Source organism: Sceloporus occidentalis, unplaced genomic scaffold (assembly GCF_023333645.1).
Source record: "Sceloporus occidentalis isolate IW3139 unplaced genomic scaffold, rSceOcc1.0.p SCAF_5, whole genome shotgun sequence".
Taxonomy (NCBI): Eukaryota; Metazoa; Chordata; class Lepidosauria; order Squamata; family Phrynosomatidae; genus Sceloporus; species Sceloporus occidentalis.
Window position 1 is genome coordinate 138,075,355 of NW_028316985.1, and position 22,253 is coordinate 138,097,607.

General features: G+C 38.4%; 1 protein-coding gene across 1 annotated transcript in view; it reads right to left on the reverse strand.

Moving 5' to 3' along the window:
- Positions 1-251: 251 nt before the first annotated feature.
- Positions 252-22,253, reverse strand: part of RXFP1 (relaxin family peptide receptor 1) — a 42,739-nt gene continuing 20,737 nt past the window's right edge. Inside the window, exons 5-18 of the mRNA XM_089527016.1 lie at positions 21,960-22,031; positions 19,535-19,606; positions 19,042-19,113; positions 12,501-12,572; positions 10,576-10,650; positions 10,223-10,294; positions 9,905-9,976; positions 8,736-8,807; positions 7,689-7,760; positions 7,001-7,072; positions 4,996-5,225; positions 3,689-4,099; positions 3,113-3,331; positions 252-1,513 (exon numbers count right to left, since the gene is read on the reverse strand). Coding sequence (XP_089383142.1) covers positions 1,212-1,513; positions 3,113-3,331; positions 3,689-4,099; positions 4,996-5,225; positions 7,001-7,072; positions 7,689-7,760; positions 8,736-8,807; positions 9,905-9,976; positions 10,223-10,294; positions 10,576-10,650; positions 12,501-12,572; positions 19,042-19,113; positions 19,535-19,606; positions 21,960-22,031 — 1,885 coding nt within the window. The 3' untranslated portion in view covers positions 252-1,211. The remainder of the gene's footprint in view (positions 1,514-3,112; positions 3,332-3,688; positions 4,100-4,995; positions 5,226-7,000; positions 7,073-7,688; positions 7,761-8,735; positions 8,808-9,904; positions 9,977-10,222; positions 10,295-10,575; positions 10,651-12,500; positions 12,573-19,041; positions 19,114-19,534; positions 19,607-21,959; positions 22,032-22,253) is intronic.

Here is a 22,253-nt window from a genome sequence, read left to right on the forward strand (position 1 = left end):
AAGGCAGAGAGAAAATAGTATTACTCTGAAGACAAAATAAAGCAAACTTAACATTGCCTTCCTAATTAGAAGCAAAACTGAGGTAACTAATCCACATTTATGTTAAACCATATCAATGCTTTGTACATTCCTGTTATTGTTTAAAACGAAGAAACAGCACATACCTATTTTTGTGTTAGCTTTAACAAGTAATGCATAAATCAGTGTCTACAAAAACAATTTAAATAGTATACTGTTGATCTTTCAGGGTTTTTTAAAACACGCACACCATTGTTACAGGTCCATTCCCCAGAGTGTACTTTATTTTCAAACACAACGATATTTATACATATTAATAGAAATTGGATACAAAATAACCTTGGTTTATAGCCAAGTTCAAGGTACTGCAAAAATCTGTAAACGTTCAAGTGCAAGTATGCAACTTTTGTTCTTTTACACTTCAGAACATCCAGTGCAAACATGAATAAATTCTTTTGCAACCAGTAAGGCCATTGCTATTTTCACGGTGCTTTATATTGCAAACCTGAAGTCATAAAAATGTGGTTTCCCATATAAATCACTGTTGTGCAAGGATAGAAATCTTGCCAGCTATGTAAAATCGATTACCTTTGTTCATTCTCCAGATATTCAGTAATCCAAGTCATTTTAGCTTTTCTATGTTACAAAATGCAATCCTATATTTGCCTTGCTCCCAGACAAGAGGATATAGATTTGTAACCTCACGAAAAACACTCCCTTGCTTACATTAATATTGCTTATTGAGATCGTGGTTGTTTTTTTCTGTGTCCGTAAACTTTACAAGTTAAATATTACACTTGAAATTGAAGCTGCAAAACAATCCTTTGGCCATTTTTATTCCTTTGAAGTTCTGCTAGCCCGCTCGTAAGTACATTTTACCCACCAGTACATAAGTAGCAAAAACAAAACAAAAACCTGTATCAAAGCCTAATACATTTATTATAGTATAAGCCTTTGTTGACCATAGCTCATTTTGTTAGTCTTCAAGCTGTCACAATAATAAGTATCTTCCTTCCCACCCACCAGCACCTTAGGATAGTTCTCCCAGAAAGGCTGTTAATAGATTCATATAGTCATATATCTTGCCATACTTCAGTCTGGAACAGTGAGTCTGCTTTTTAGGTGGTCAAGTTTTCATGATAGGAAAGCTGAATGTGCAAATTTTCATAGTCATGTAATGACTGGAATTATCTTCACGTGTATAAACTTTGTCTTTCTGAGTGTGTAAACATCGATCCTTCAGAGAAATCTGTATAATAGGCAGGTTTTGTTAGTTTTGGTGAAGTCTCTTCTATAGGCCACATCTCAACACAAATAAATGATGGTCCATACATTTTCTGACTATCTTTGCTTCCTGAGAACCTTCTTTGCTTGTAATTGTGCCAAATTTGATGAATCATTTCTTTGAAAGGTCTAGTGGTCAGCGTATACAGAAGAGGATTTAAGGCGCTGTTTATTGGCAGTATAAAAATCACAACCCAGGAAGTTATAGAACCTATAGGAAGAAGAATATTTGCGTAATAGTACCTGTAAAGACCCTCCAAATCCATGGACTCAAGTACAATCGGCCCTTCTTATACACGGATTTTTTATACATGGATTCAAGCATCCATGGTTTGAAAATGTTCAAAAAAAGTATAAATTTCAAATATCAAACGTTGATTTTCCATTTTTTATAAGGGACACCATTTTACTATGTCATTAAATTTAATGGGACCTGAGCATACATGGGGGATTTTGGAACCAAACCCCAGCATATAACAAGGGTCCACTGTATCCACGGTCTGAAAATATTAAAAAATAAATAAATTATAAATTCCAAAAAGCAAATCTTGATTTTGCCATTTTAAATAAGGGACACCATTTTACTAGCTATAGTATCTAACGGGACTTTAACATCCACAGATTCTGGTATCCCCTGGTGTCCCGGAACCAAAACACAGCTGATACCAAGGGCTCCTATATTTTAATGAAGAATTTATTTGTTGTAATTATGGGATCTTATTCAACCAGTTGCTCTTAGTATGAGTCTATGCGAGCTTTTGTATACTACCAAATATTCTATTAGACTAAAACTATGGAGAAATTCTACTTTCAAGAGAGTGAATAGCTATTTTTCTGGTACCCTAAGATGCATGGAAGTTAATAGGAATCCATTCCTCTAATAATGGATAAAGAGTGTTGAAAGAATTTAAACCTAGATGGTGCACTGGAGAAATTGGCTCAGGGAAATGCACGATTTGCACATATACATAAATATGCATTAAGAACCCCCACCAAAAATGATCTGGTGAGGACTGAGCATGTCAGTAGACGTAGGATGTTGCATGTCAGCTTGAAAAGAGAAAAAGGCAATGGGTCAGGGAGAATGGTTTGCTTGAGTTCCTAATCATAGAATCATAGAGTTGGAAGAGACCGCATGGGCCATCCAGTCCAACCCCCTGCCATGCAGGAAATCCAAATCAAAGCATCCCTGACAGATGGCCATCCAGCCTCTGTTTAAAGACCTCCAAGGAAGGAGACTCTATCACCCTCCGAGGGAGTGCATTCCACTGTCGAACAGCCCTTACTGTCAGGAAGTTCTTCCTAATGTTGAGGTGGAATCTCTTTTCCTGTAGCTTGCATCCATTGTTCTGGGTCCTGTTCTCTGGAGCAGCAGAAAACAAGCTAGCTCCCTCCTCAATATGACATCCTTTCAAATATTTAAACAGGGCTGTCATATCACCTCTTAACCTTTTCTTCTCCAGGCTAAACATCCCCAACTCCCTAAGTCGTTCCTCATAGGAAATGAGGAACCCTTCCAGACCTTTCACCATTTTAGTCACCCTCCTTTGGACACACTCCAGTTTCTCAACATCCTTTTTAAATTGTGGTGCCCAGAACTGGACACATTATTCCAGGTGGGGCCTGACCAAAGCAGAATAATGAACATGACTGGTGGAGAGCTAGATCTACTGGAGGGAGGGCAGTTGAGGATACACTGCAGCATTTTGTTGCAAGTTGAACTTCACCTTTTGTGATCTTCTATTTATGCTTCCCCCCCTTTTTGCTGTGAAAAATAAAACAGAACAATAGCAAAGGAAATTGTCAGTACCTGGAATTTCTACTTGAAGTAAAGAAAGTAGTTTTAGTATAAATATGGGTATCCAGCATAGTGCATCTGTTAATACGATGAAGAAAAACCGTTTGGCAAGCGTAATCTCTTTCTTCACATGATTCCGGATTTCCATTGCAGTAATAGCTGTCTGATGAACACTATAAAACATACTTCCATAGGAGAACACTATGATGATGAATGCTACCAAGTTAACACCTGTTGCAGAAGACAAGATGTGTTGTAATTTTATTTAGGAGCTTGCTATAGCAAATTACAATATAAACTCATTGGATTATAACTATAGAAGATAATGGTTTGCCAGTGTAAAACTGGAATTTAAACAAAGCACACAAATCCTTACACATACAAATTTACTCCTGCTTCTCTCCAAACTTTTGTGATTTAAGCAGCTAACATAGGAGAAGAACAAAGCTTTTTGTTGTCACTGCTGCTATACCAATGAGAAATGGAAATCCTTGAGGTTAACGAGTAGATCCTGATCTACATCCTGCCCACACAGTTACTATTCTGCCTATTCTGTAATAAACTAGCATGGACATGAAATTTACTTACCTAGGAAAATGATGACAGAATAAATCTGTCCTCCAGTGCTTTCAGACTGCTCAGAATGAAGGGGGAAACAGACCCCATTAGTACCATAGTAATTCTGAAAAAAGTCCTTATTGCTTAGTGGAATTAAAGCCACTGCAAACCCTATAAGCCATATGAGAACCAAAATTGAAATTGTTCTGTATTTTCCTGGCTTCAAGAATCTAAAAGGATAAACTATGCAGATGTATTTTTCCAAAGTTAGGTAGGTTAACAGTAAAACTGAGACTTCTGTGGATAAAATGGCTAAAGATCCCAGCAGCTGGCAATGGATACTGTCCATCCATAACTGAGCATGCTTATTGTACTCTCCGCGATATTTCAAGTCAAAAGCAGCAATCACAAATAAATATATGCCCATGAGGCAATCAGCACCTATTGGAAAAAAATGTGTGTTAGTTTTTCTTGTTTGTGAGTATTGAATTTTATTATTAAAATGCTTCTTGCAAACAATAGAAATCTCTGCAGATGATCAGCTTGTTGGGAATACTTGGTTGATAAGGAAGTACCACTCCGTTGTCAGATAGCACTTTCATCAGTGGGCTGCATTTCCACCTTAGAAAGCATTTGTATTTGTAGCTATATAGCTGACTGTGGTTTTTGCTGGTGGCAGTTACTGATATGGTGTGTTGTGGGCAAACCTTAGAAAGTTATGTCACTTGGCACAAAGCCTAAAAAAGTAAATCAATGCTGTTGATGTTACAAAAAACATTTGAATAAATTACTGAAGAAGATGAATTGATTCTGAAGTGTGTGGGGGGCAATCTTTGATTTTCAAAATCCAGAGCCCTTGGTTTCCCCCAACATGGCTACAGATGAGGCTCTCAAACTACATCACCAAAGAACTGGCATTGTTAAGTTCCATTAGTGTCTACATTGTGATGAAAAACAAAGCCCTACCACATCCCTCCTTTTTTAAAATCATCAATTTCTGTTTGTCATGCAACTGTTACGATCAGAAAGCCTTTCTCACCAGACAAGGTAGCACCTCCAACAGCTTTCTTTCCAATTTATTTGTAATACCATAGTCATAATTATATTGATGATGAAATCAGCGGCACATTTACAAAGATTCCAAAGGCCAAGCCTGAGCATTTCCCAGAAATACTACACAATCTTATTCTGTCTGAGGTTTGGTGTTTATGGTTAGCCATTTGGGGTCTGGGAACTAGTATCTATTTTACTTTATTTTTATGACATGCAGTTTTGTTAGACTGCGACAAAATTATAATCCTTTTTATGATGCTTCAATCATGGAGGAGAATACTCACAGCAGAGTGACATTATTGATAAAGCATGGAGTTTGTTTTCTGATCGAATGTAAGGCCGCATGCAGATCACAAAGATGTTTCCAAAGCAAGTAACAGCAGATACGACCCAGACAAATACTCTCTGTATAATGCTAGCCAGTAGGTTTTCAAAGGACGAGATTCCATCAGTATTTGGTTTACAACTGCGTACATGTGGGGCATAGCCACAATATTGGAATTTTTTAAAATATCTGAGAATATAAAAAGGAGAGTATACTTTTTAGTATCAAGTTAAGGTAGATTTGTAACAGAGAAATACACTCCTGATAGAACTTATAAATTAATCTAAATTTTCAGTGTATATCATATAAACGTACATAAGTTATATAGGATTTTAAACCTTTTGCAGAAATTACTATTACCCATACTTTCCAACAGCAGTGTGTTCCAGGAGTAAAACATTCCCATTTCTGAACACCGAGATGAATACGCTTGCACAGGAAGAACTGTGTGTAGTGTGAAATGCAAGACAGTTTGCTTAAAAGGTTCATGTGGCTCAAGTTTGATTTTCTATATGCAAGGTTCCAGTAGAAGCTGCTAATGAAATGTGAGACGCTGTCTTATATTGAGTCAGACCAGTAATCAAATAGGGTCACTGCTATCTATACTGACTGGCAGCAGCTTCTAAATTTTCAGATCACAGTCTTTTCCACACTAGAAATGCTGGGAAATGAAGCAGGGACTCTAGAATGCAGAGTATGTAGTGTACTGCTGAGCTGCTTAGTAAGTGAAACACAATGTGTGTTTCTGTACAATACATTTCCATCTCATCACATAAAAATATACATTGATAAAAAAAATAAACCACAGATTTAGAGCAAACATTTAAATATCAATCACTATAACTGAATCACCAAAAATCAAACATAACAAATCACCAGAGAGGAACTGCTGGACCTCTTACTCTTTCCCTCCACCACTCCCTTCTCCTTTTATGTCATGTCTTTTTAGATTGTAAGCCCGAGGGCAGGGAATCGTCTAACTAAAAAGATTGTATGTACAGCGCTGTGTAAATTTACAGCGCTTCATAAATAAAGGTTAATAATAATAATAATAATAACCAGACAGCAAGTCTTTGGTGCTCCAGATGTTTTAGCCTACAACCCCAAATTGTGCTCATAATAACAGATTGTGGAGACGGCGAAAGATCCCACCCCACCCCAATTCAGAGGCAAGTTAAAGTCAAGATAAAACCCTTATATAAGTGTGTAACTAGTATGCTCTGAGGAGGCAAGGCTCTTAAGTTATGAACCTGTTCAGGGCATCAGATGTCACCTGGCCCGATTTTAATGCCTGTCATAGAAAGAAGGGGGTGGTGGAGAACACAGTAGTGGCATGTAAGGAGCATCTTCCACCTACTGGCATGCATTGAATAGTTGTGTTTAAATACAATGAAATAATAATAATAATAACAACAACATAAAAACCAGACAATTATTAAGATAACTTTATGCAACATATTATTAAGGAATATGGTATGAAGTAATTTAACATGGGATTGTGCAACACAGAATAAAGTTAAAATTCCATAAAATGAGTAGTTACAGTAAAACTAGTACAAAAGTTGTAAAACAACTAAAATAAATTCCTGATGCATTTTACATGCAACTGCACAAAATTTAGTGACTTTGAAAGACTTTCTGACCTGAAAGAAGTAAAGAGACTTAAAATGTATCTGAATGGGATGCTGCAAATGCAGAGTGGTACTACCCCACTGCTGGAAACAAATGCAAACATCCCAACTCACTCACTCCTTGGGAGTGCCTCCCAAAAGCTGACATATTTGCATGGATTCCTGTTTTGATGAATATGCGTAAAAATCCTATATAACTTTAAAAAAATTGACATTGCACTGCACAGAATGAAGGCAGACTTCTGTCTCTTACAATAATTTGCTATGGGAGGTTGTTAGAATTCCGATACATATCTGTGATATTAAAATAAAAAAAATTTATAGGATACTTACATATGAGAAAGCTCTCTAAGTGGGTTAAACATTCTTCTTTGGATATTTGTAATCTCAACACCTTCCAGGCTTCTAGATACATGGATATAGAGGGGACAAATTTTAGGTATATCAATGAGGGAAAGGTTTGGGAGAAATGGCTGAAAGCACATGAATATTTCTTATATTTAAAATGTACTGCACAAACAAGAGGAAAAGTAAAAACTACAGAATATAGTTAATAATAGCCTTTCAGTTCAGTTCACAGTCAAGGCTATGATGTCCATTTACTTTGACAAACTGATCCACTACATGTCTATGAAAAAATAAGACCTACTGGATTAAATGGGGCACACTATCAGGTATGTCAATGTAAGGAGTGTAATTTTCTTTGGCTTCACTGGCTTTTTCCAGTAAAGGTACTTAGTGAGATACCAGCTGCTTTAGAGACCTAAACAATAAGGCCATCAACAGTTGTAGAACTGTAAATAATTCAATTTATAAAATATTCTAAATAGCAAAATATCCTTGCTTTTTTACATAGTTCCTAATTTGTGATATCTAAAAATGATGGGGACTACATTAACAAATATCATTATATATGTCTCCCTTTTCTAATAAACTTTGTCTAACTATAATTTCCCCTTAAAAGTATCTGTGCATAGGCTCAACATAACGAAACTTTAGCACAAGGACAACACACACTTACAGTGAATTGAGTTTTGTAAGATAATCAAACTGATCTGCTAGAACTTTCTGGATCGGATTGTATGAAAGATCTCTGCCAAAGAGAATGGAATAAATCATGACTTAAATTAAAATTTTATAGTTACCTTACATTTGCTAAATATTCCCATGCCTTAGTTACACTGATAGATAAAGCGCTATATAAGAACTACCTGTTATTTTTTTTTTTACATTGACCTGAATAACAACTCTTGAAGGAACTGTAACTTATTGAATTCATCACAGGGCAATTAAAAATAACAGCTAAACTAGACATTTTAATTGAAAGTGCATCTCTGTTGTAAACAGTTCCTTTATCTACTCAGTATACATACCTGAAGAACAGTTCATAAACTGGCAGAGAGCTCTCTTCTGGAGATATGAAAGTTATTTTTGAATAAAAAGCTTGAAGTATTTATTCTTAAATATAAAATGGTTGGATGCTCTGGAGGAGAGTTTGTCAAAAAACATTCTTTTGAGCTGTAAATATAATGAGAGCCAGTGTGGTATAGTGGTTTGAAAATTGAACTACGCTTTTGGAGATCAGGATTTGAATCCCCACTCGGCTATGGAAACCCACTGGATGACCTTTGGCATGTCACACTCTCTCAGCTTCAGAGGGAGGCAAAGACAAGCTCCCTCTTAACAAATTGGCCAAGAAAACCCCGTGATTCAGTCAGGTTGGTTTAAGGTCACCATAAGTCAGAAATGTCTTGAAGGCACACAGCAATAGTAGATATAATAATTTTTATGCAGGGGATCCCTGAGACCTGAAAATTATTTCAATGATTTCTTGCAGTAAAAAGGTTGAGAAAGGCTGCTTTGGAGTAATGGGATTTGATCATGCCATCTTGTTAAATTCAGCACAATTAAATCTAAACCAGAATTCACCCCCAAAATAATTGAAATAACTAATATGTCAAATAACATTAGTGTACCTTTTCATTTTAACATGATTTCCCTTTTTTTCAGGAAAAGAAAACAAAAACATTTAATGAATATAGTAATTAAGTTATTTAAAAAAACTTACAATTTTGAGAGTTCTTTCAGCTCCTTAAATAGTTTTGGAGGAAGCCATTCAATCTTGTTGTTAGCCAAATCTCTGCGGAGGAAAAAACCCAGAATTTGGTTCATACTGCTGCAAATTTTTAACATCTTTGGCCGGTTACAGACAGCCAAAATAAAGCTGCTTCGAGTCACAGTGGAGGTATGGTGTTTCAATGATGCATACGTCCTAAGAGTCCAGAAGTCGCACCAAAGCCATGCTCCAGTCCTTAGGGCTGGAGCATGGCTTTGGCGCGACTTCTGGACTCTTAGGACTCATGCATCATTGAAACACCATACCTCCACTGTGACTCGAAGCAGCTTTATTTTGGCCGTCTGTAACTGGCCAAAGTTTACAACTTAAGGAGCAACTGAATTCCATGTTATTTCCAAGTAAAATGAAATGGGTTGCCGTTTATGTGGACACTCAGAGAACCTGGTAAGTGAACTAATGTCAGAATGAAAAATAAGACATCTACTATTAGCTGCGGCAATTTCATATTTTATAAGATTAGGCATGGAATGAGTAATAGCATTCCAAAGCAGCTCTATGGAAGTCCATTGGGACTTGGCATGGAATGTGTAAGCAAATCTTTCCACTTATAACGTGGCCACAAAAGTTCTCATTTTTACCTAGGCAGACTTAGATCTAGCCAAATAAGCCCCTTTCTTCCTGGGTGCCACAATCTCAATCCTTATTATTAACCACATCCCCAGCGACTGTTGTTTGAGGGTTTTAAAAACAACAACAACACAGCTACATGAGAGGTAAGCAGGCATCATATATTGTTTTTTGTGGGTTTTTTTGGGCTATGTGGCCATGTTCTAGAAGAGTTTCTTCCTGATGTTTCACCAGCATCTGTGGCTGGCATCTTTAGAGAAACATCATGAATAAACCCTTCTAGAACATGGCCACATAGCCTGAAAAACCCACAAAAAACTATGGATGCTGGCCATGAAAGCCTTTGACTTCACATCCTATATTGCTTCATTCCTTTACTTGACTAATTTTCAGAGAGGCAGCTTGAGTCCAGTGCTTATGCCTGACATCCTTTCTTACAACTACATGCACTATATAACTAAATACAGTGACAAAAAGGGGTGAATTTGCTCTGAGAGAAATAATAATAATAATAATAATAATAATCCACTTACAGTTCAGCTAATCTTTGAAGAGCAGCAAAGCTATTTTCATTTAGAGAGGTGATTCTGTTTCTTTTCAGAACTCTGAAGGAATACAAAGATATATTCAGTGTATTTTACAAAATGATTTTCAACAACAGCATTCTGTAGTCTAAGAGAGTTAGCTCAGGCCCCTGTCTCTGTGCCTCCTGTGCTAATGGCTAAGCTGATGTTTATATGGACTCCTTTCCATGGTATTAATCTGTTTTTCCCCATGAAGACCAATGCAAATACTGTAGGTATTTAAGATCCCCCCCCTTTTTTGTTCAGTAACAAATGTTTCTTACTTACAGCACTGTTAAACTCCTACAGGACATGAAAGTGGCATTTCTTAAATTGTTAATATCATTGCCCTCAAGGTCTCTAGGAAAGAAGAGAAAACACTATGTTAGTTCTGATAAAATTCTGGTATTATTTTCATGTCATCTTTCATACTTTCAGGACTATTCTAATTGTATTCCACCATCGCCATCTAAATTTTAATGAAAACAAAGCAACTGCTTTTTAGAAACTCAAAGAATTGCTACATTTTATTTTCTGCATTGTAGAAAAACTTTGTGAATAATAAAGAGATGCGTAATGTGATTTAAATAAAATTTACATTTTGGAGGGGGAGGGGAAGAAATGAGGAAAAAAGGACTCACAGCCAATTCAGCCTTGACATATGTTGACAAAGATGTCTGTCAGGCAATTGGGCAAGCGTATTGTACATCAAATCTCTGGAAAAAAGAATAAGAATATTATTAGGCTGATGGTAATGAAAATGTGGTTTTTGGGATATATATTTCTGAGATTGATAGACGTTTATCTGTTTTATCTGTTGCTGACACACACACACACACACACACACACACACACACAGCGCAACAGATAAAACAGACAAACTTCTAAACCTTCAATGTGATAAATTTTAATGTGCCCCAAATCAGAATTGAATGATGTGTGACTTATATATGATTTTATGTATAGTAATTTTTTAAAACGTACTGGTAGGTAGCACATTTGTATTCCGTACAAATGGTTCCCCAGATGTGAGAGCTGTTATCACTTTACTGTTAGACATATGGTCCTAACTCAACATTTCCCGACTTGGTCTTTAATCCTTGTGAACTGCACAAGGACAAACAGCACAATCTATCAGGACTGAGCAATGAACCTGTACTGAGTTGACAGGTGCTGTTTGTATGTGTTATGAAGGCAAGAAATCCTTTGATAACAGTCAAGCAGTTCAAGTAACCAGGAGAAAGTACAGAAATGCATTTCATAGCATTTCTGTTATATTTGTTTACACTCTGATGTGGTTTGACACCTTCTTCTTGAGTCTTCTTATGATACCAGTGCTTCTACTTACATATGAAGGGCCAATGGCAAGAAAACAACAACAAAAGAAACTGATATTACAATTCCAAGTGAATGACAGCCATACCAGCTTTGAAGTAAAGTTATTCACGGGAGACAGAGCTACTGTAGCACTTGAATCCTAACAATCAAGAAACACCAATATACCATTTGAAACAGCACATTGCTAGAACTTCTGTTGACTAATTTATTCAATAAATCATCTTTGTGTATTCTGTTTCATTGCACTAGTAGACCAAAACACCATTATATTCCTGCAGAAACAACTGGGTGTCTATGGGAATCCATACGCAGGATATGTGTGATAGTAACTTTCCATTTATGTCCCCCAGCAACTGATACATCAGGAGGCATATTGAATAAATTATTAGTTTGGAACTGGAATGCTTAAATACTTGGTTTGATTCATAGTTCTGGGCTAACACTTGAAAGGATATAAGAGAATAAATTGCATAAAGGACATAGATCAACCCACTTTGTACAGTACAGTACAGTATATCAGGCATTATAGGAAAATGTAGCTCTTTAAATTTTATGGTAAGAAATCGAAAAGGTGGAGCATAAATTGGGGACAAACTCCTGAACTGTAGCTATCTTGTAGCAGCATGCTCTGCTGCAATAGACTTTTTAATATAAATACTTTTCTTTTAACACCATTGTTCCTAAAATTAATGATATGAACTGAAACAGTCATAGTCTGTGTCTGTGCAAGAGAAACATAAAGAGAACAAAAAATACAAAGAAGACAATGTGGAAGTAGGGAGCCAGTAATTCAGCACAAATTGTTCATACTGCTATATGAGTGTTAAAACTCCATAGGGGACGATTCCTTTCTATAATGAGAAATTTCCATGATGAGCAATTATTAATAATCTTTAAATATCCTAAACAGTTAAATTGTGCTATTTCACATTCTGTCCCCTACTTTTATTTGAATTTAATTGTAATCTCATTAAGACTGGTAGAATGGTCAGAAAGACTTAAGTGTATTATTGGTGTCTTCAGCTGATGGAATATCATCATCATCATCATCATCATCATCATATCACTTGTAATCATATAGAAACCAACACTTATTCTCAGTTTCTGGATAAGCAGTTCTAAATTACTCTTGTATAACTCAGCACCTGATACAAACATTGCACAACATAGTTCTTTATGCTTTAAAAATATGTTATTGTGTTTTTAAAATTATTTTTTAAATACTTACAGGAGAATAAGTGAGTTCAAACCATAAAAGGTTAATGGGGTGACACATTTCACTGTATTGTTTTCAATTATACTGTAAATCAGGAAAAAGGTACATCTTAGGCAAAATTTACTATTATTTGAAATTAGCATTCCCCCCCCCCCACACAGTTTTATCCATTTTAAAATATATAAATGGCTTCCCATAATATTCATTTTCAGAAAATGAATACTTAAAGTGGAACCATATCACCACTTCTCGTGTCAGGTCTGTAGGACTACAACAGCTTCCCAACCTAATGTCTCACAGAGTACATAACAGTTCAACTTTAATATAGTTCAACTTGTAGCTTGTACTGAAAGTATTTGTATGATTTTGTTGTAAAAGGCAATCATATTTTTTTTAAAAATGCTAATTTGGGGGAGAGCAGGTAATTGGTTGATATTGGCCTTGTGAATAAAGTTGGGTGAGAAGCAATACAGGTCTCTCTATTAATGTTCTCAGTTTCTTGACAACTTTACTTCTGTTCTTTTTTCAAAATGATGACAGGAACATTTTTAACTAGATTCAAAGTACTTTATTTTTTGAAAAATAGTCATGTGAGCAATTATCTTGTCAGTTTATGCCATAATTTGATTAGCTCTTTGTCATTTCAAAGAATAGTATTATGAAGTTGCAGTATATCACAGAGCCCCCCCATAGGATAATACTTCACAGAGGAACTATTTGTCTTCAGAACACTGACAGATCTGTCATTGACATCTCCAACTCTGCCGCTTGCTTCTAAATCAAGATTACTAGTAAAATGAATTTTCTCTTAACATAAAAATGATAATAATGTCACGATTTCTAGCTAATCTGTTTTTCAACAAGTGTAGAAGCAGACCTATTCAGAGGCACAAATGAGAAAGGCAGACAAAACTGTCCAACTACATTCTCTGACCAGACTAAACATTAGCTGAGATCCATTTCTTTCAAAAAAAACAAAAACAAAAATGTGAATGAGCAGTTGTCCCTAAAGAATGCTTCTACAAAAACAATGTGGACAAACTGCAATCAATGTTTTAGTGCAGCACCAAATTTCCATGAGTTCCTTTTTTTTTTTTTTTATTTTTTTTTAAGTAAGGTGCCACATCTAGAATTGCAAAGCCTTTTCAAAGAGGAGTGATCATCTAGGTGTAAAAGGGCTTTTCTAAGATCTTCAGAAAGCATTTGCCAAGAGATGCGGGAGAGATAGTATTGTAAATTTCTTCATTTGTCTGTTTGGAAATAGGTTTCATGAATTCAATGGCACTTCTTTCAGCCCCTATTAGTGTTATCTTAAACATTGTGATTAATTAAATAAAAACAACACTTCTGTGCCTTGCCATACTGTTAGCAGTGAGATTTCCCAGGAGCACAGCACTAACTCAAGACTGGTTCTCTTTGAAAGAGTGCTGCTAAAATCTTATAGTGTACTGTAATAAATCAAGTTTATTTGCAAGTGTACAGACTGAGCAAATATGGAAGTAAAGTATATTAAGCACTCCATCGAGTATATCACACAAAGGAGATCAGGAATTTATTCCATTGATATCCTGGAAAAAATAACGTAATTATGCGAAACAATTTTACACGACATCGCACAAAACCTGCCATCAAAGTGGTCACAAAGAAACATTAACATGTATCTTTTTACTTTTGGAATTTCAGCAACAATGCATTTCCATTATCATTTTATTTGTGCAATTGCATGTGATAACCATTCGTCAATTACTTGCCATTTTTGCTTTATTTGCGGGATGCTTTAAATGCACTTTAATCTCTCTTTAATGCAGAAATTAGCCCCAGTGTGATAAACTCCTAGCATACATCCAAACTCGTCTACTCTCACATGAGATCTCCACAGAGGAAAGGGACAGCACCTCAAACAATGGTGCCCCTTACCCTATCACGGACTCAGTCTGTACAAAATGGCGGCGCTCTGTTCATATGGGCACCGCCATTTTGACGTAGCGGACGCTCTGCGTCCACACGAGGCGCACCAGAAGTGACGCCATGAGTGCGCCCTTTGGCACTCACGGCGCCTCTTCCGGGGCCTGAGAAGGAGCGCGATTTCCGTGCTCCTTCTCTGCAGCGTCCGGGAGCTGCGCCGTTTAAAGGCTGCGGTTCCTGGACGCTGCAAGCGGAGGCAGAGCCAGACCGCTGCTTCTCAGCGGTCTGTAATGCGTCAATGTTTTCTTACAGAGTGCCTCTCTCATGTCCTATGGGGGAAAAAATTTCCAGTAGTGGAATAGGACAATCTGGAGTGGGTTACTCTTCCTTGCTACTCCAGTAGGCAGTTTCAGCCAGTCAAGTGCCAATGGGCATATTTCTTTAAAGAGAGAGGTTGGAGCTGCATATAGCTTGTGGTGGGTAGTTCCCTGGGCAAGTGTAGGTGGGGTCAAGGAAAGGGATGGTCAGAGCATTCCTTCTCTCTCTATCTGTGTCTCCCTCCATTTCATGCATCTTTCTCTTTCAGTCATACAGAGAAACACACCACAGTGATCCTAGTGCAGCCAACAAACAATGCAAATTTAGAAACACCAGTCTTAGGTGTTTATCAAACGGGGTCTTTGCAGCTCAGATCTGGGGCGTCTGCGGATTGGGCAATTCCCATTCACGTGATAACGAGAATGTATTTTCATATTTGGTTGCTGTTCTGTTGCCCTTCCGAACTGACGGGGAATCAAATCGAAGGAAGTCATGTGATGCGGATTCAGGCAAAGCGGAGTCAGTGCAAATTGTATTTCCACACCGGTGCATACCATGGGGGATTCAACGATTCAAATTGGGACCCTTGCGCATGCCCAATGGGGCCCTGAAGGCATCCTGAACCTTTGCACTTCTGGGGTTAAGAAGGGAGCCTGGCTCCACTTTCACGGGAATGACAGCTTCCCTTTTATTCCTCCCTTCTATTTTCCCATCCCTGGCAGCCAAATTCAAAGGGTCCTCCGTGTCAGAGCCCCCATCCATTTCATCCACATCTACATCTATCCTCTTGTCATTCTCCTCATCTATTTCGGCTACATATATCTACATCCATCCTCTTGTCATTCTCCTCATCTATTTCAGCTATATATAACTACATCTATCCTCTTGTCATTCTCCTCATCTATTCCATCTACATCTCTCCTTCCCTTTGTAGCAGTTGCCTTCTCTTAGGTTGCATCCACACTGGGTAGATAATCCAGTTTAACTCCAGTTTAACTGTCCAGGCTCAGTGCTATGGAATTCTGGGAGTTCCATCTCTCCCTCCAGCCTCATGTTTCATTTCCTTCACATCTATAATCTCTACGTCTGCATCTGCATTAGGAAATAATCTATTTCAAAAACATTAATATACATCCTTATATATGTTGAACCTCTGAGACCAAATGCATCTGAGGCAGCAGACTTTAGGAAAGCTCATGCTGCCAACTTCTTTCTTTCAAATAATAATAATAATAATAATAGAATTCAAAGACATATTTTGGAGCACCTAGATGCATCCGAGGAAGTGCTGCAAGAGGCAGCAGTGGAGGGCGAGCAGGGTTTGATCCCTTACATGGGTGTAAAAAAAAAACCAACTGCGCAAGTCACACTGTCTCAGCCTCAGAGGATGGCAAGGGTGAACCCCCTCTGAACAATCCTCCCAAGGAAACTCCTTGGGCAAGTCACACTCTCTCAGCCTCAGAGGATGGCAAGGGTGAACCCCCTCTGAACAATCCTCCCAAGGAAACTCCTTGGGCAAGTCACACTCTCTCAGCCTCAGAGGATGGCAAAATCAAACCCTCTCTGACTAGGGTTGCCATAAGTCTGGAAATGACTTGAGGGCAGACTAGAGTATGTGAGTGTGTGTGTGCATGTGTGTATATATGTGTGTATGTGTGTGTGTGTGTGTGTATGTATGTGTGTACATATATATGTGTGTGTGTATATGTGTGTGTGTATGTGTATATATATGTGTGTGTGTGTGTATGTATATATATATGTGTGTGTGTGTATGTGTATGTATATATATGTGTGTGTGTGCGCATGTGTATATATATAGTGTGTGTATGTGTATATATATATATATGTGTGTGTGTGTGTGTGTGTGTGAGAGAGAGAGAGAGAGAGAGAGAGAGAGAGAGGGAGGGAGGGAGGGAGAGAGCGCTGGCTGGCCAGGCTGCTCTGCAGAAGGTGCAGCAGGGAAGGAGAGGGAAGGAGAGAGAGAGCTCCAATGGAGCTATGATCACTCCCAAGCTCCGGTTGCCCTGAAAGCGAAAAGGGCCACCGGAAGCAAATGGGGCAAATTGCAGCAGGGCATTATGGGAGATTTGCAACCCGGGGGTCTTGCGAGGGTGTTCAGAAACACAATCAAATTGGAATTCCACACCAGACCAATTCGCACTGAATTTGAACCGAGCCCCAATGCGAATCGTGTCAATCCACTTATTTAGCGCACTCGCCAAAACTCGTCAAAATGAGGAGCCAGTGTGGATTCAGTTCAGAGGTCCCGCGGAAGGGGCTCACATTTAAAGCAACCAGGTATGAAAATACATTCTCGTTATCACGTGAATGCGAATCACCCGATCCGCAGACGCCCCGGATCTGAGCTGCAAAGACCCCGTCTGATAAACGCCCCAGTTTCATCAGGATCAATGTAGGGTGAGGAGATTTTAAAGCTTGATTGCACTGGGGTTACTGGTGGGAGAGAATTTAAAGCATCTGTTACCCGCTCCCAATGCCATAAGAGCAACCACTCCTTGCTGTTTACAGCAGAGCAGGCAAAATAATCTGTTGATTGTCATGCAGACAATGGAGTTTATCAGACTCAAGTTTTGGACCCTGCAATTGCGCTAAGGAAGTGTAAAGACCGTTGCGAAATTACTGTTTCGCGCGATGTCTTACCACATTGCTTGCTTTTCCGTCATTCCCCCATAACGTTATGTTAGCACTACAGTTGCGCTACAATTGCGCGAAAGTTGCGATTTCTGTGATGGGGCCCCTTTCATTTACAGCCTCCTAGGTGTCCTTGCAGGATGGAGGAATGGGGCTGGGATGGATGACCCCTAGGGACCCCTTTCATTTGCAGCCTCCTAGTTGTCCTTGCAGGATGGAGGAATGGGGCTGGAATGGATGACCCCTAGGGGACCCTTTCATTTACAGCCTCCCAGGTATCCATACAGGACAGAGGAATGGGGCTGGGATGGATGACCCCTAGGGGCCCCTTTCATTTACAGCCTCCCAGGTGTCCATGCAGGAAAGGGGAATGGGGCTGGAATGGATGACCCCTAGGAGCCCCTTTCATTTACAGCCTACGAGGTGTCCTTGCAGGAAGGAGGAATGGGGCGGGAATGGATGACCCCTAGGGACCCCTTGCATGTGCAGCCCCCCAGGTGTCCATGCAGGACAGAGGAATGGGGCAGGGATGGATGACCCCTAGGGGCACCTTGCATTTGCAGCCCCCCAGGTGTCCATGCAGGAAAGAGGAATGGGGCAGGAATGGATGACCTCAAGGGGTTCCTTACATGCAAGACAAGGCCACCCCCCTCTAAGGGGTTGTCCTGAAAAAGGAAGGCCACCGGAAGAGAATGGGGTCAAAAAGCAGCCCAGCATCATGGGAACTTTGCAATCAGTAACTTGAGCGTTGCGTTGCGCTGCTGCCTACCACACCAACCATTTCGCAACAGATTTCGCGAGGATAACGGGAGACCATGGCCTGGCTTCCCTTTTTGCCCGCAATGCCCAAAAAGGGGAGGAATGACGCTTAAACTACGGTAGCGTTGCGCAATGGGCTCCCATAGAAATGAATGGCATCTGGAAGGACGTTGCGCTTTCACGTTATTGCGCAACGTTGGTGACGCTAACACTGCGCAATAGGCAGGAAAAATCACCAAAAACTCACGTCTGATAAACCTCAATGAGTGATCAGTTGGGCAGTGGAGGACTACATGGAGCACATATGCTTGCATGGAGAACTGCCACAGGATGTGAATTCCCCATTTGTGTTCTAGCCCTTAAATAAGTTCATTTAACAACTACTTCTCATGAAAACAGATCTGTTGGCAGTTTCACTAATAAATGAAGAATTTGGCAACATTGGCAGGACCACTAAGGAGTTTCCGACAATATATTTAGATTCATTAACATTGTCCTGTCCAAATTCACAACAGAATAAATTTCCCAGTGAACATTCAGAGCTCAGAAACAACAGTATCAAGTCACTCTCTCTCAGACTCAGAGGATGGCAATGGAAAACCACTGTGGAGAAACTTGCCAAGAAAACCCCATTATAGGCTTGGCTTAGGGTCACTATAACTCGGAAAAAACTTGAAGGCACATAACAACAACAAAAATATGAAGGTGGAGATGAGGAAAAAAATATTTCACATACCTGATGTTTGAAGAGGCTCAGATTTGGATACAACACATTCTATAAGTTATACATATAATATGCATCTCCATCTTAAAGAGCAAGCATGCTTATTCAGAGGTTATTTCCTCTGACTCAAAAGACATCTATTCCCTATATTTATTTGGGATTGCAACATTAATCTGATACAAAGCTGGTACATACAGCCATTCTAGCTTATGTAAATCTTCAAAGACATAGGGTTTCAAAAAGGTGATCTTGTTGTGACTCAGATATCTGAAATAAGACCAAAGACAGCACAATGGTTAATAACATTGGATTAGAAGATCGTTGAGCAACTCTTGGTTATTCATTATTCATTCTTATTTTTGTTTTTGTCCTTGATCCTTCCAGTGAGTTGGTCAGAATGGTATTTGAAACTCTGTGATAGAACTGGATTTCTCACAGCTACGTCTGATGTTCTTGGCATATATCACAATGACTTTGTAAACAAACTTACCTTTAGCCATGTATCAAGGGTTATTGGTTGACACCCTCAAGCTGTCAACCAATTCATTGGATAATTTTGAAAATGTTATTAAGAAAGGAGAGATGGCATTTTGTCTGTAACAGTGAAGCCCCTGAATGTACTTTCTGAAATTATTTAAGTGATGGTATATGGATTTTTCTATCACTAAATGGCTGAGTCAATACCTACAGCTTTGTCAGATTGTAGAGTCCTTTGAAAGCATGTCCCGATACAACACTTATGTTATTATTTTGGAGATACCTGTGAAGATAATGACAGTTGCTGATCATTAAAAATTCTTTAGATAGCAAAACCAACATATCTACATTTTTTAATAAAAAAAAATCTTAGTTCAGTTCCTCAGAGATCTTAGCAAGACTGTCAAGTGTGCCTTCAAATCATTTTCTGACTTATGGAAACCCTCAGATGAATTTATCACTATTTGACAAAAGATTTGGGGAGAATAAATGAATAGTAGGAATAAGACAATTTACATTGTCTTATAAATGTCTTCTCCATGCATTAAATGTATGCACATGTGTGGATGAAATGTAACTATAAGTACCTGAATGACATATAATTCTGATTTGGCTACCTCCCTGGAATTGTGTGTTTTCTTATGCAGCAAAAAGCTTTGGCCTCTCGCTAGTGAAGCCTGCTGCTGTGTTTGTTGTGGTATCTTCTTGAATGGCTGATAATGAACTGAGCTGACATAGGCCTCACTCCTATAACACAACCAGCTGGTATTCTGAAGATGGATCTTGAAACAGAGCAGAAGGAAATTGTACTAATTCATTTCCAGGCTAGAAATAAAGGTCCCAGTTTAGGGTTTCAGCATGATCCTTGCTGCTAGTTACATTTATCTGCTCCAGTTTCAGAGCTCATTATCCTGTTATGGGCAGAGGTTTGCTGCCAGCGAATATATCTGGGAAGGAATTTTGCTCACAATAATGACTAGATTGTGTCTGCCTTCTAACTTTGGCGCAGGACAGACCGCCCAAAAAGGCCTGTCTGCTGATGGCCTACTTCCCTCTAGGAACTAGGAGATGGATTTGTTATGGGATGATCCTCTTAAATTAGGGCTGGGAAGATTTTGGCCCTTAGAGCACATACAGCCATCTCTTTTGCAGCCTCCAAACCACCTCACCCCATTTTTTCAGGTTCAGGGTAATTGTCTGTTATAAAGTTGCCCCAAAGTAACCAAAACCTTATACATAGGCAGCAGTTTTCTTCCCCACCCAAACTGTTCCTAAATGCTTTCCTTCAGTTGAAAATGGCAACTGGAAGTGGCATGTTGGTCAGGTGACGGGTTAAAAATAGCCCCTGCCATCTGTGCAGTTTCCCAGCCCTGTATCAAAATATTTTGCATATATTAATGAATGTCCCAGTCTAGCTTGAATGTTGCTACACTTTCCTACAAGATTTCAGTTGATTCAAGTGACCGTGAAATTCTTGTTATGTCCGTTCACATTCTCCACAGCATAAATCTGGAAGATAGCCCTCTCTGAGATGTTATGAGCTATAAACAATAAAGTTGTGGCCATTGCAAAGCTACACCAGTTTGTACATAGTTCTTGTTCTTTCCCTCACATTCTAGACTGCAAACATTACTATAAAATGTAATGTCTTGTTTTGCCCTAAAGAAATATTAATGGATTTACTTATTACATGAATTACATTACTTCATCAGATACACCTTTTCATTCACCTTTGCTCTATATGTGCACAGAGAGACTTGGAATTCATTTACTAGAAGGGGAAATTCATCTCCTCTTCTGCAGTTTAAAATAATAACCATTATTTTAAAACAGATTATTTTAAAGAATAATGTAATGGCTATTAAATCAAAATTCCTCCCCCCCTCAACATTCCCTTCTCCTTTTGTGTCATGTCTTTTAGATTGTAAGCCTGAGGGCAGGGAACCGTCTATTATCCCCTCTGTTGTAAACCGCTCGGATTCCCAGTGATTGGGCGGTATATAAATAAATCCTATTATTATTATTATTATTATTATTATTAAAATTCATTTTCACATTTTCTCCCAGAAGAAAGGATACCTATCTATATAGAGAGATTTTCCCCTTGTTTTGCTAAACTTATCTTCTTTGTTGTGTACACCTGTATAATAAAATCTAAATTATACTTCATAATACACTGTGGCACTCTAGAGTTTACAGTTCTTATAGGCTTTTCTACTCCAGATTTTGAAAATTCATATCAGTAGGTACATCTTGTTAATTTCAACACAACTTATATGTACATAGGATGATTAGAATCAACATTTTACAGTACAATTCTGTAACATCTACTTATAAGTAAATCCAGTTGAATTTAGTGAGGATTGCTCCCATATAAGTAGTTTACAACCTCAGGGTGAATTCACACTGTTGGTTCAACAGACTTCAAACACCAAATAGAGCTATCACCTCTCAAAAGCCTGTTTAACAGAAGACAGGAAGAATAATGACAGGAGCAAATCAGACACTCAATATCCTAGTTATCACATGAGAAATATAAGCTGTGAACTCACCCTTAGTCACTACACCACAAAACAATAGGTTTTGTGGCTGATATTTGCAATAGGTTGATATTTGAAGTTAAAACAGTGTCTTACAGGTATTTTAGATCCTGATATTTTTTGAAGCCATTGGCAACCAGCTTTGTCAGCAGATTCCTTTGTAGGGATCTGTAATGAAAACAAAAACAATAATATTAATGGCTAAGAGTATACATGGAACTATTTTCAGCTGACTTATGCCAGAATACTAATGGGGCATGATGTTTGCATAAAAATAGGTGTGGAAGTGGTTGCACATTCTCAGATGTTGCACATGTACAGTCCATAGTGCAGTCAATGGTTCATAAGCACACACAGACACTGTGGTTTCTCACTTTTCACTTTATGAGT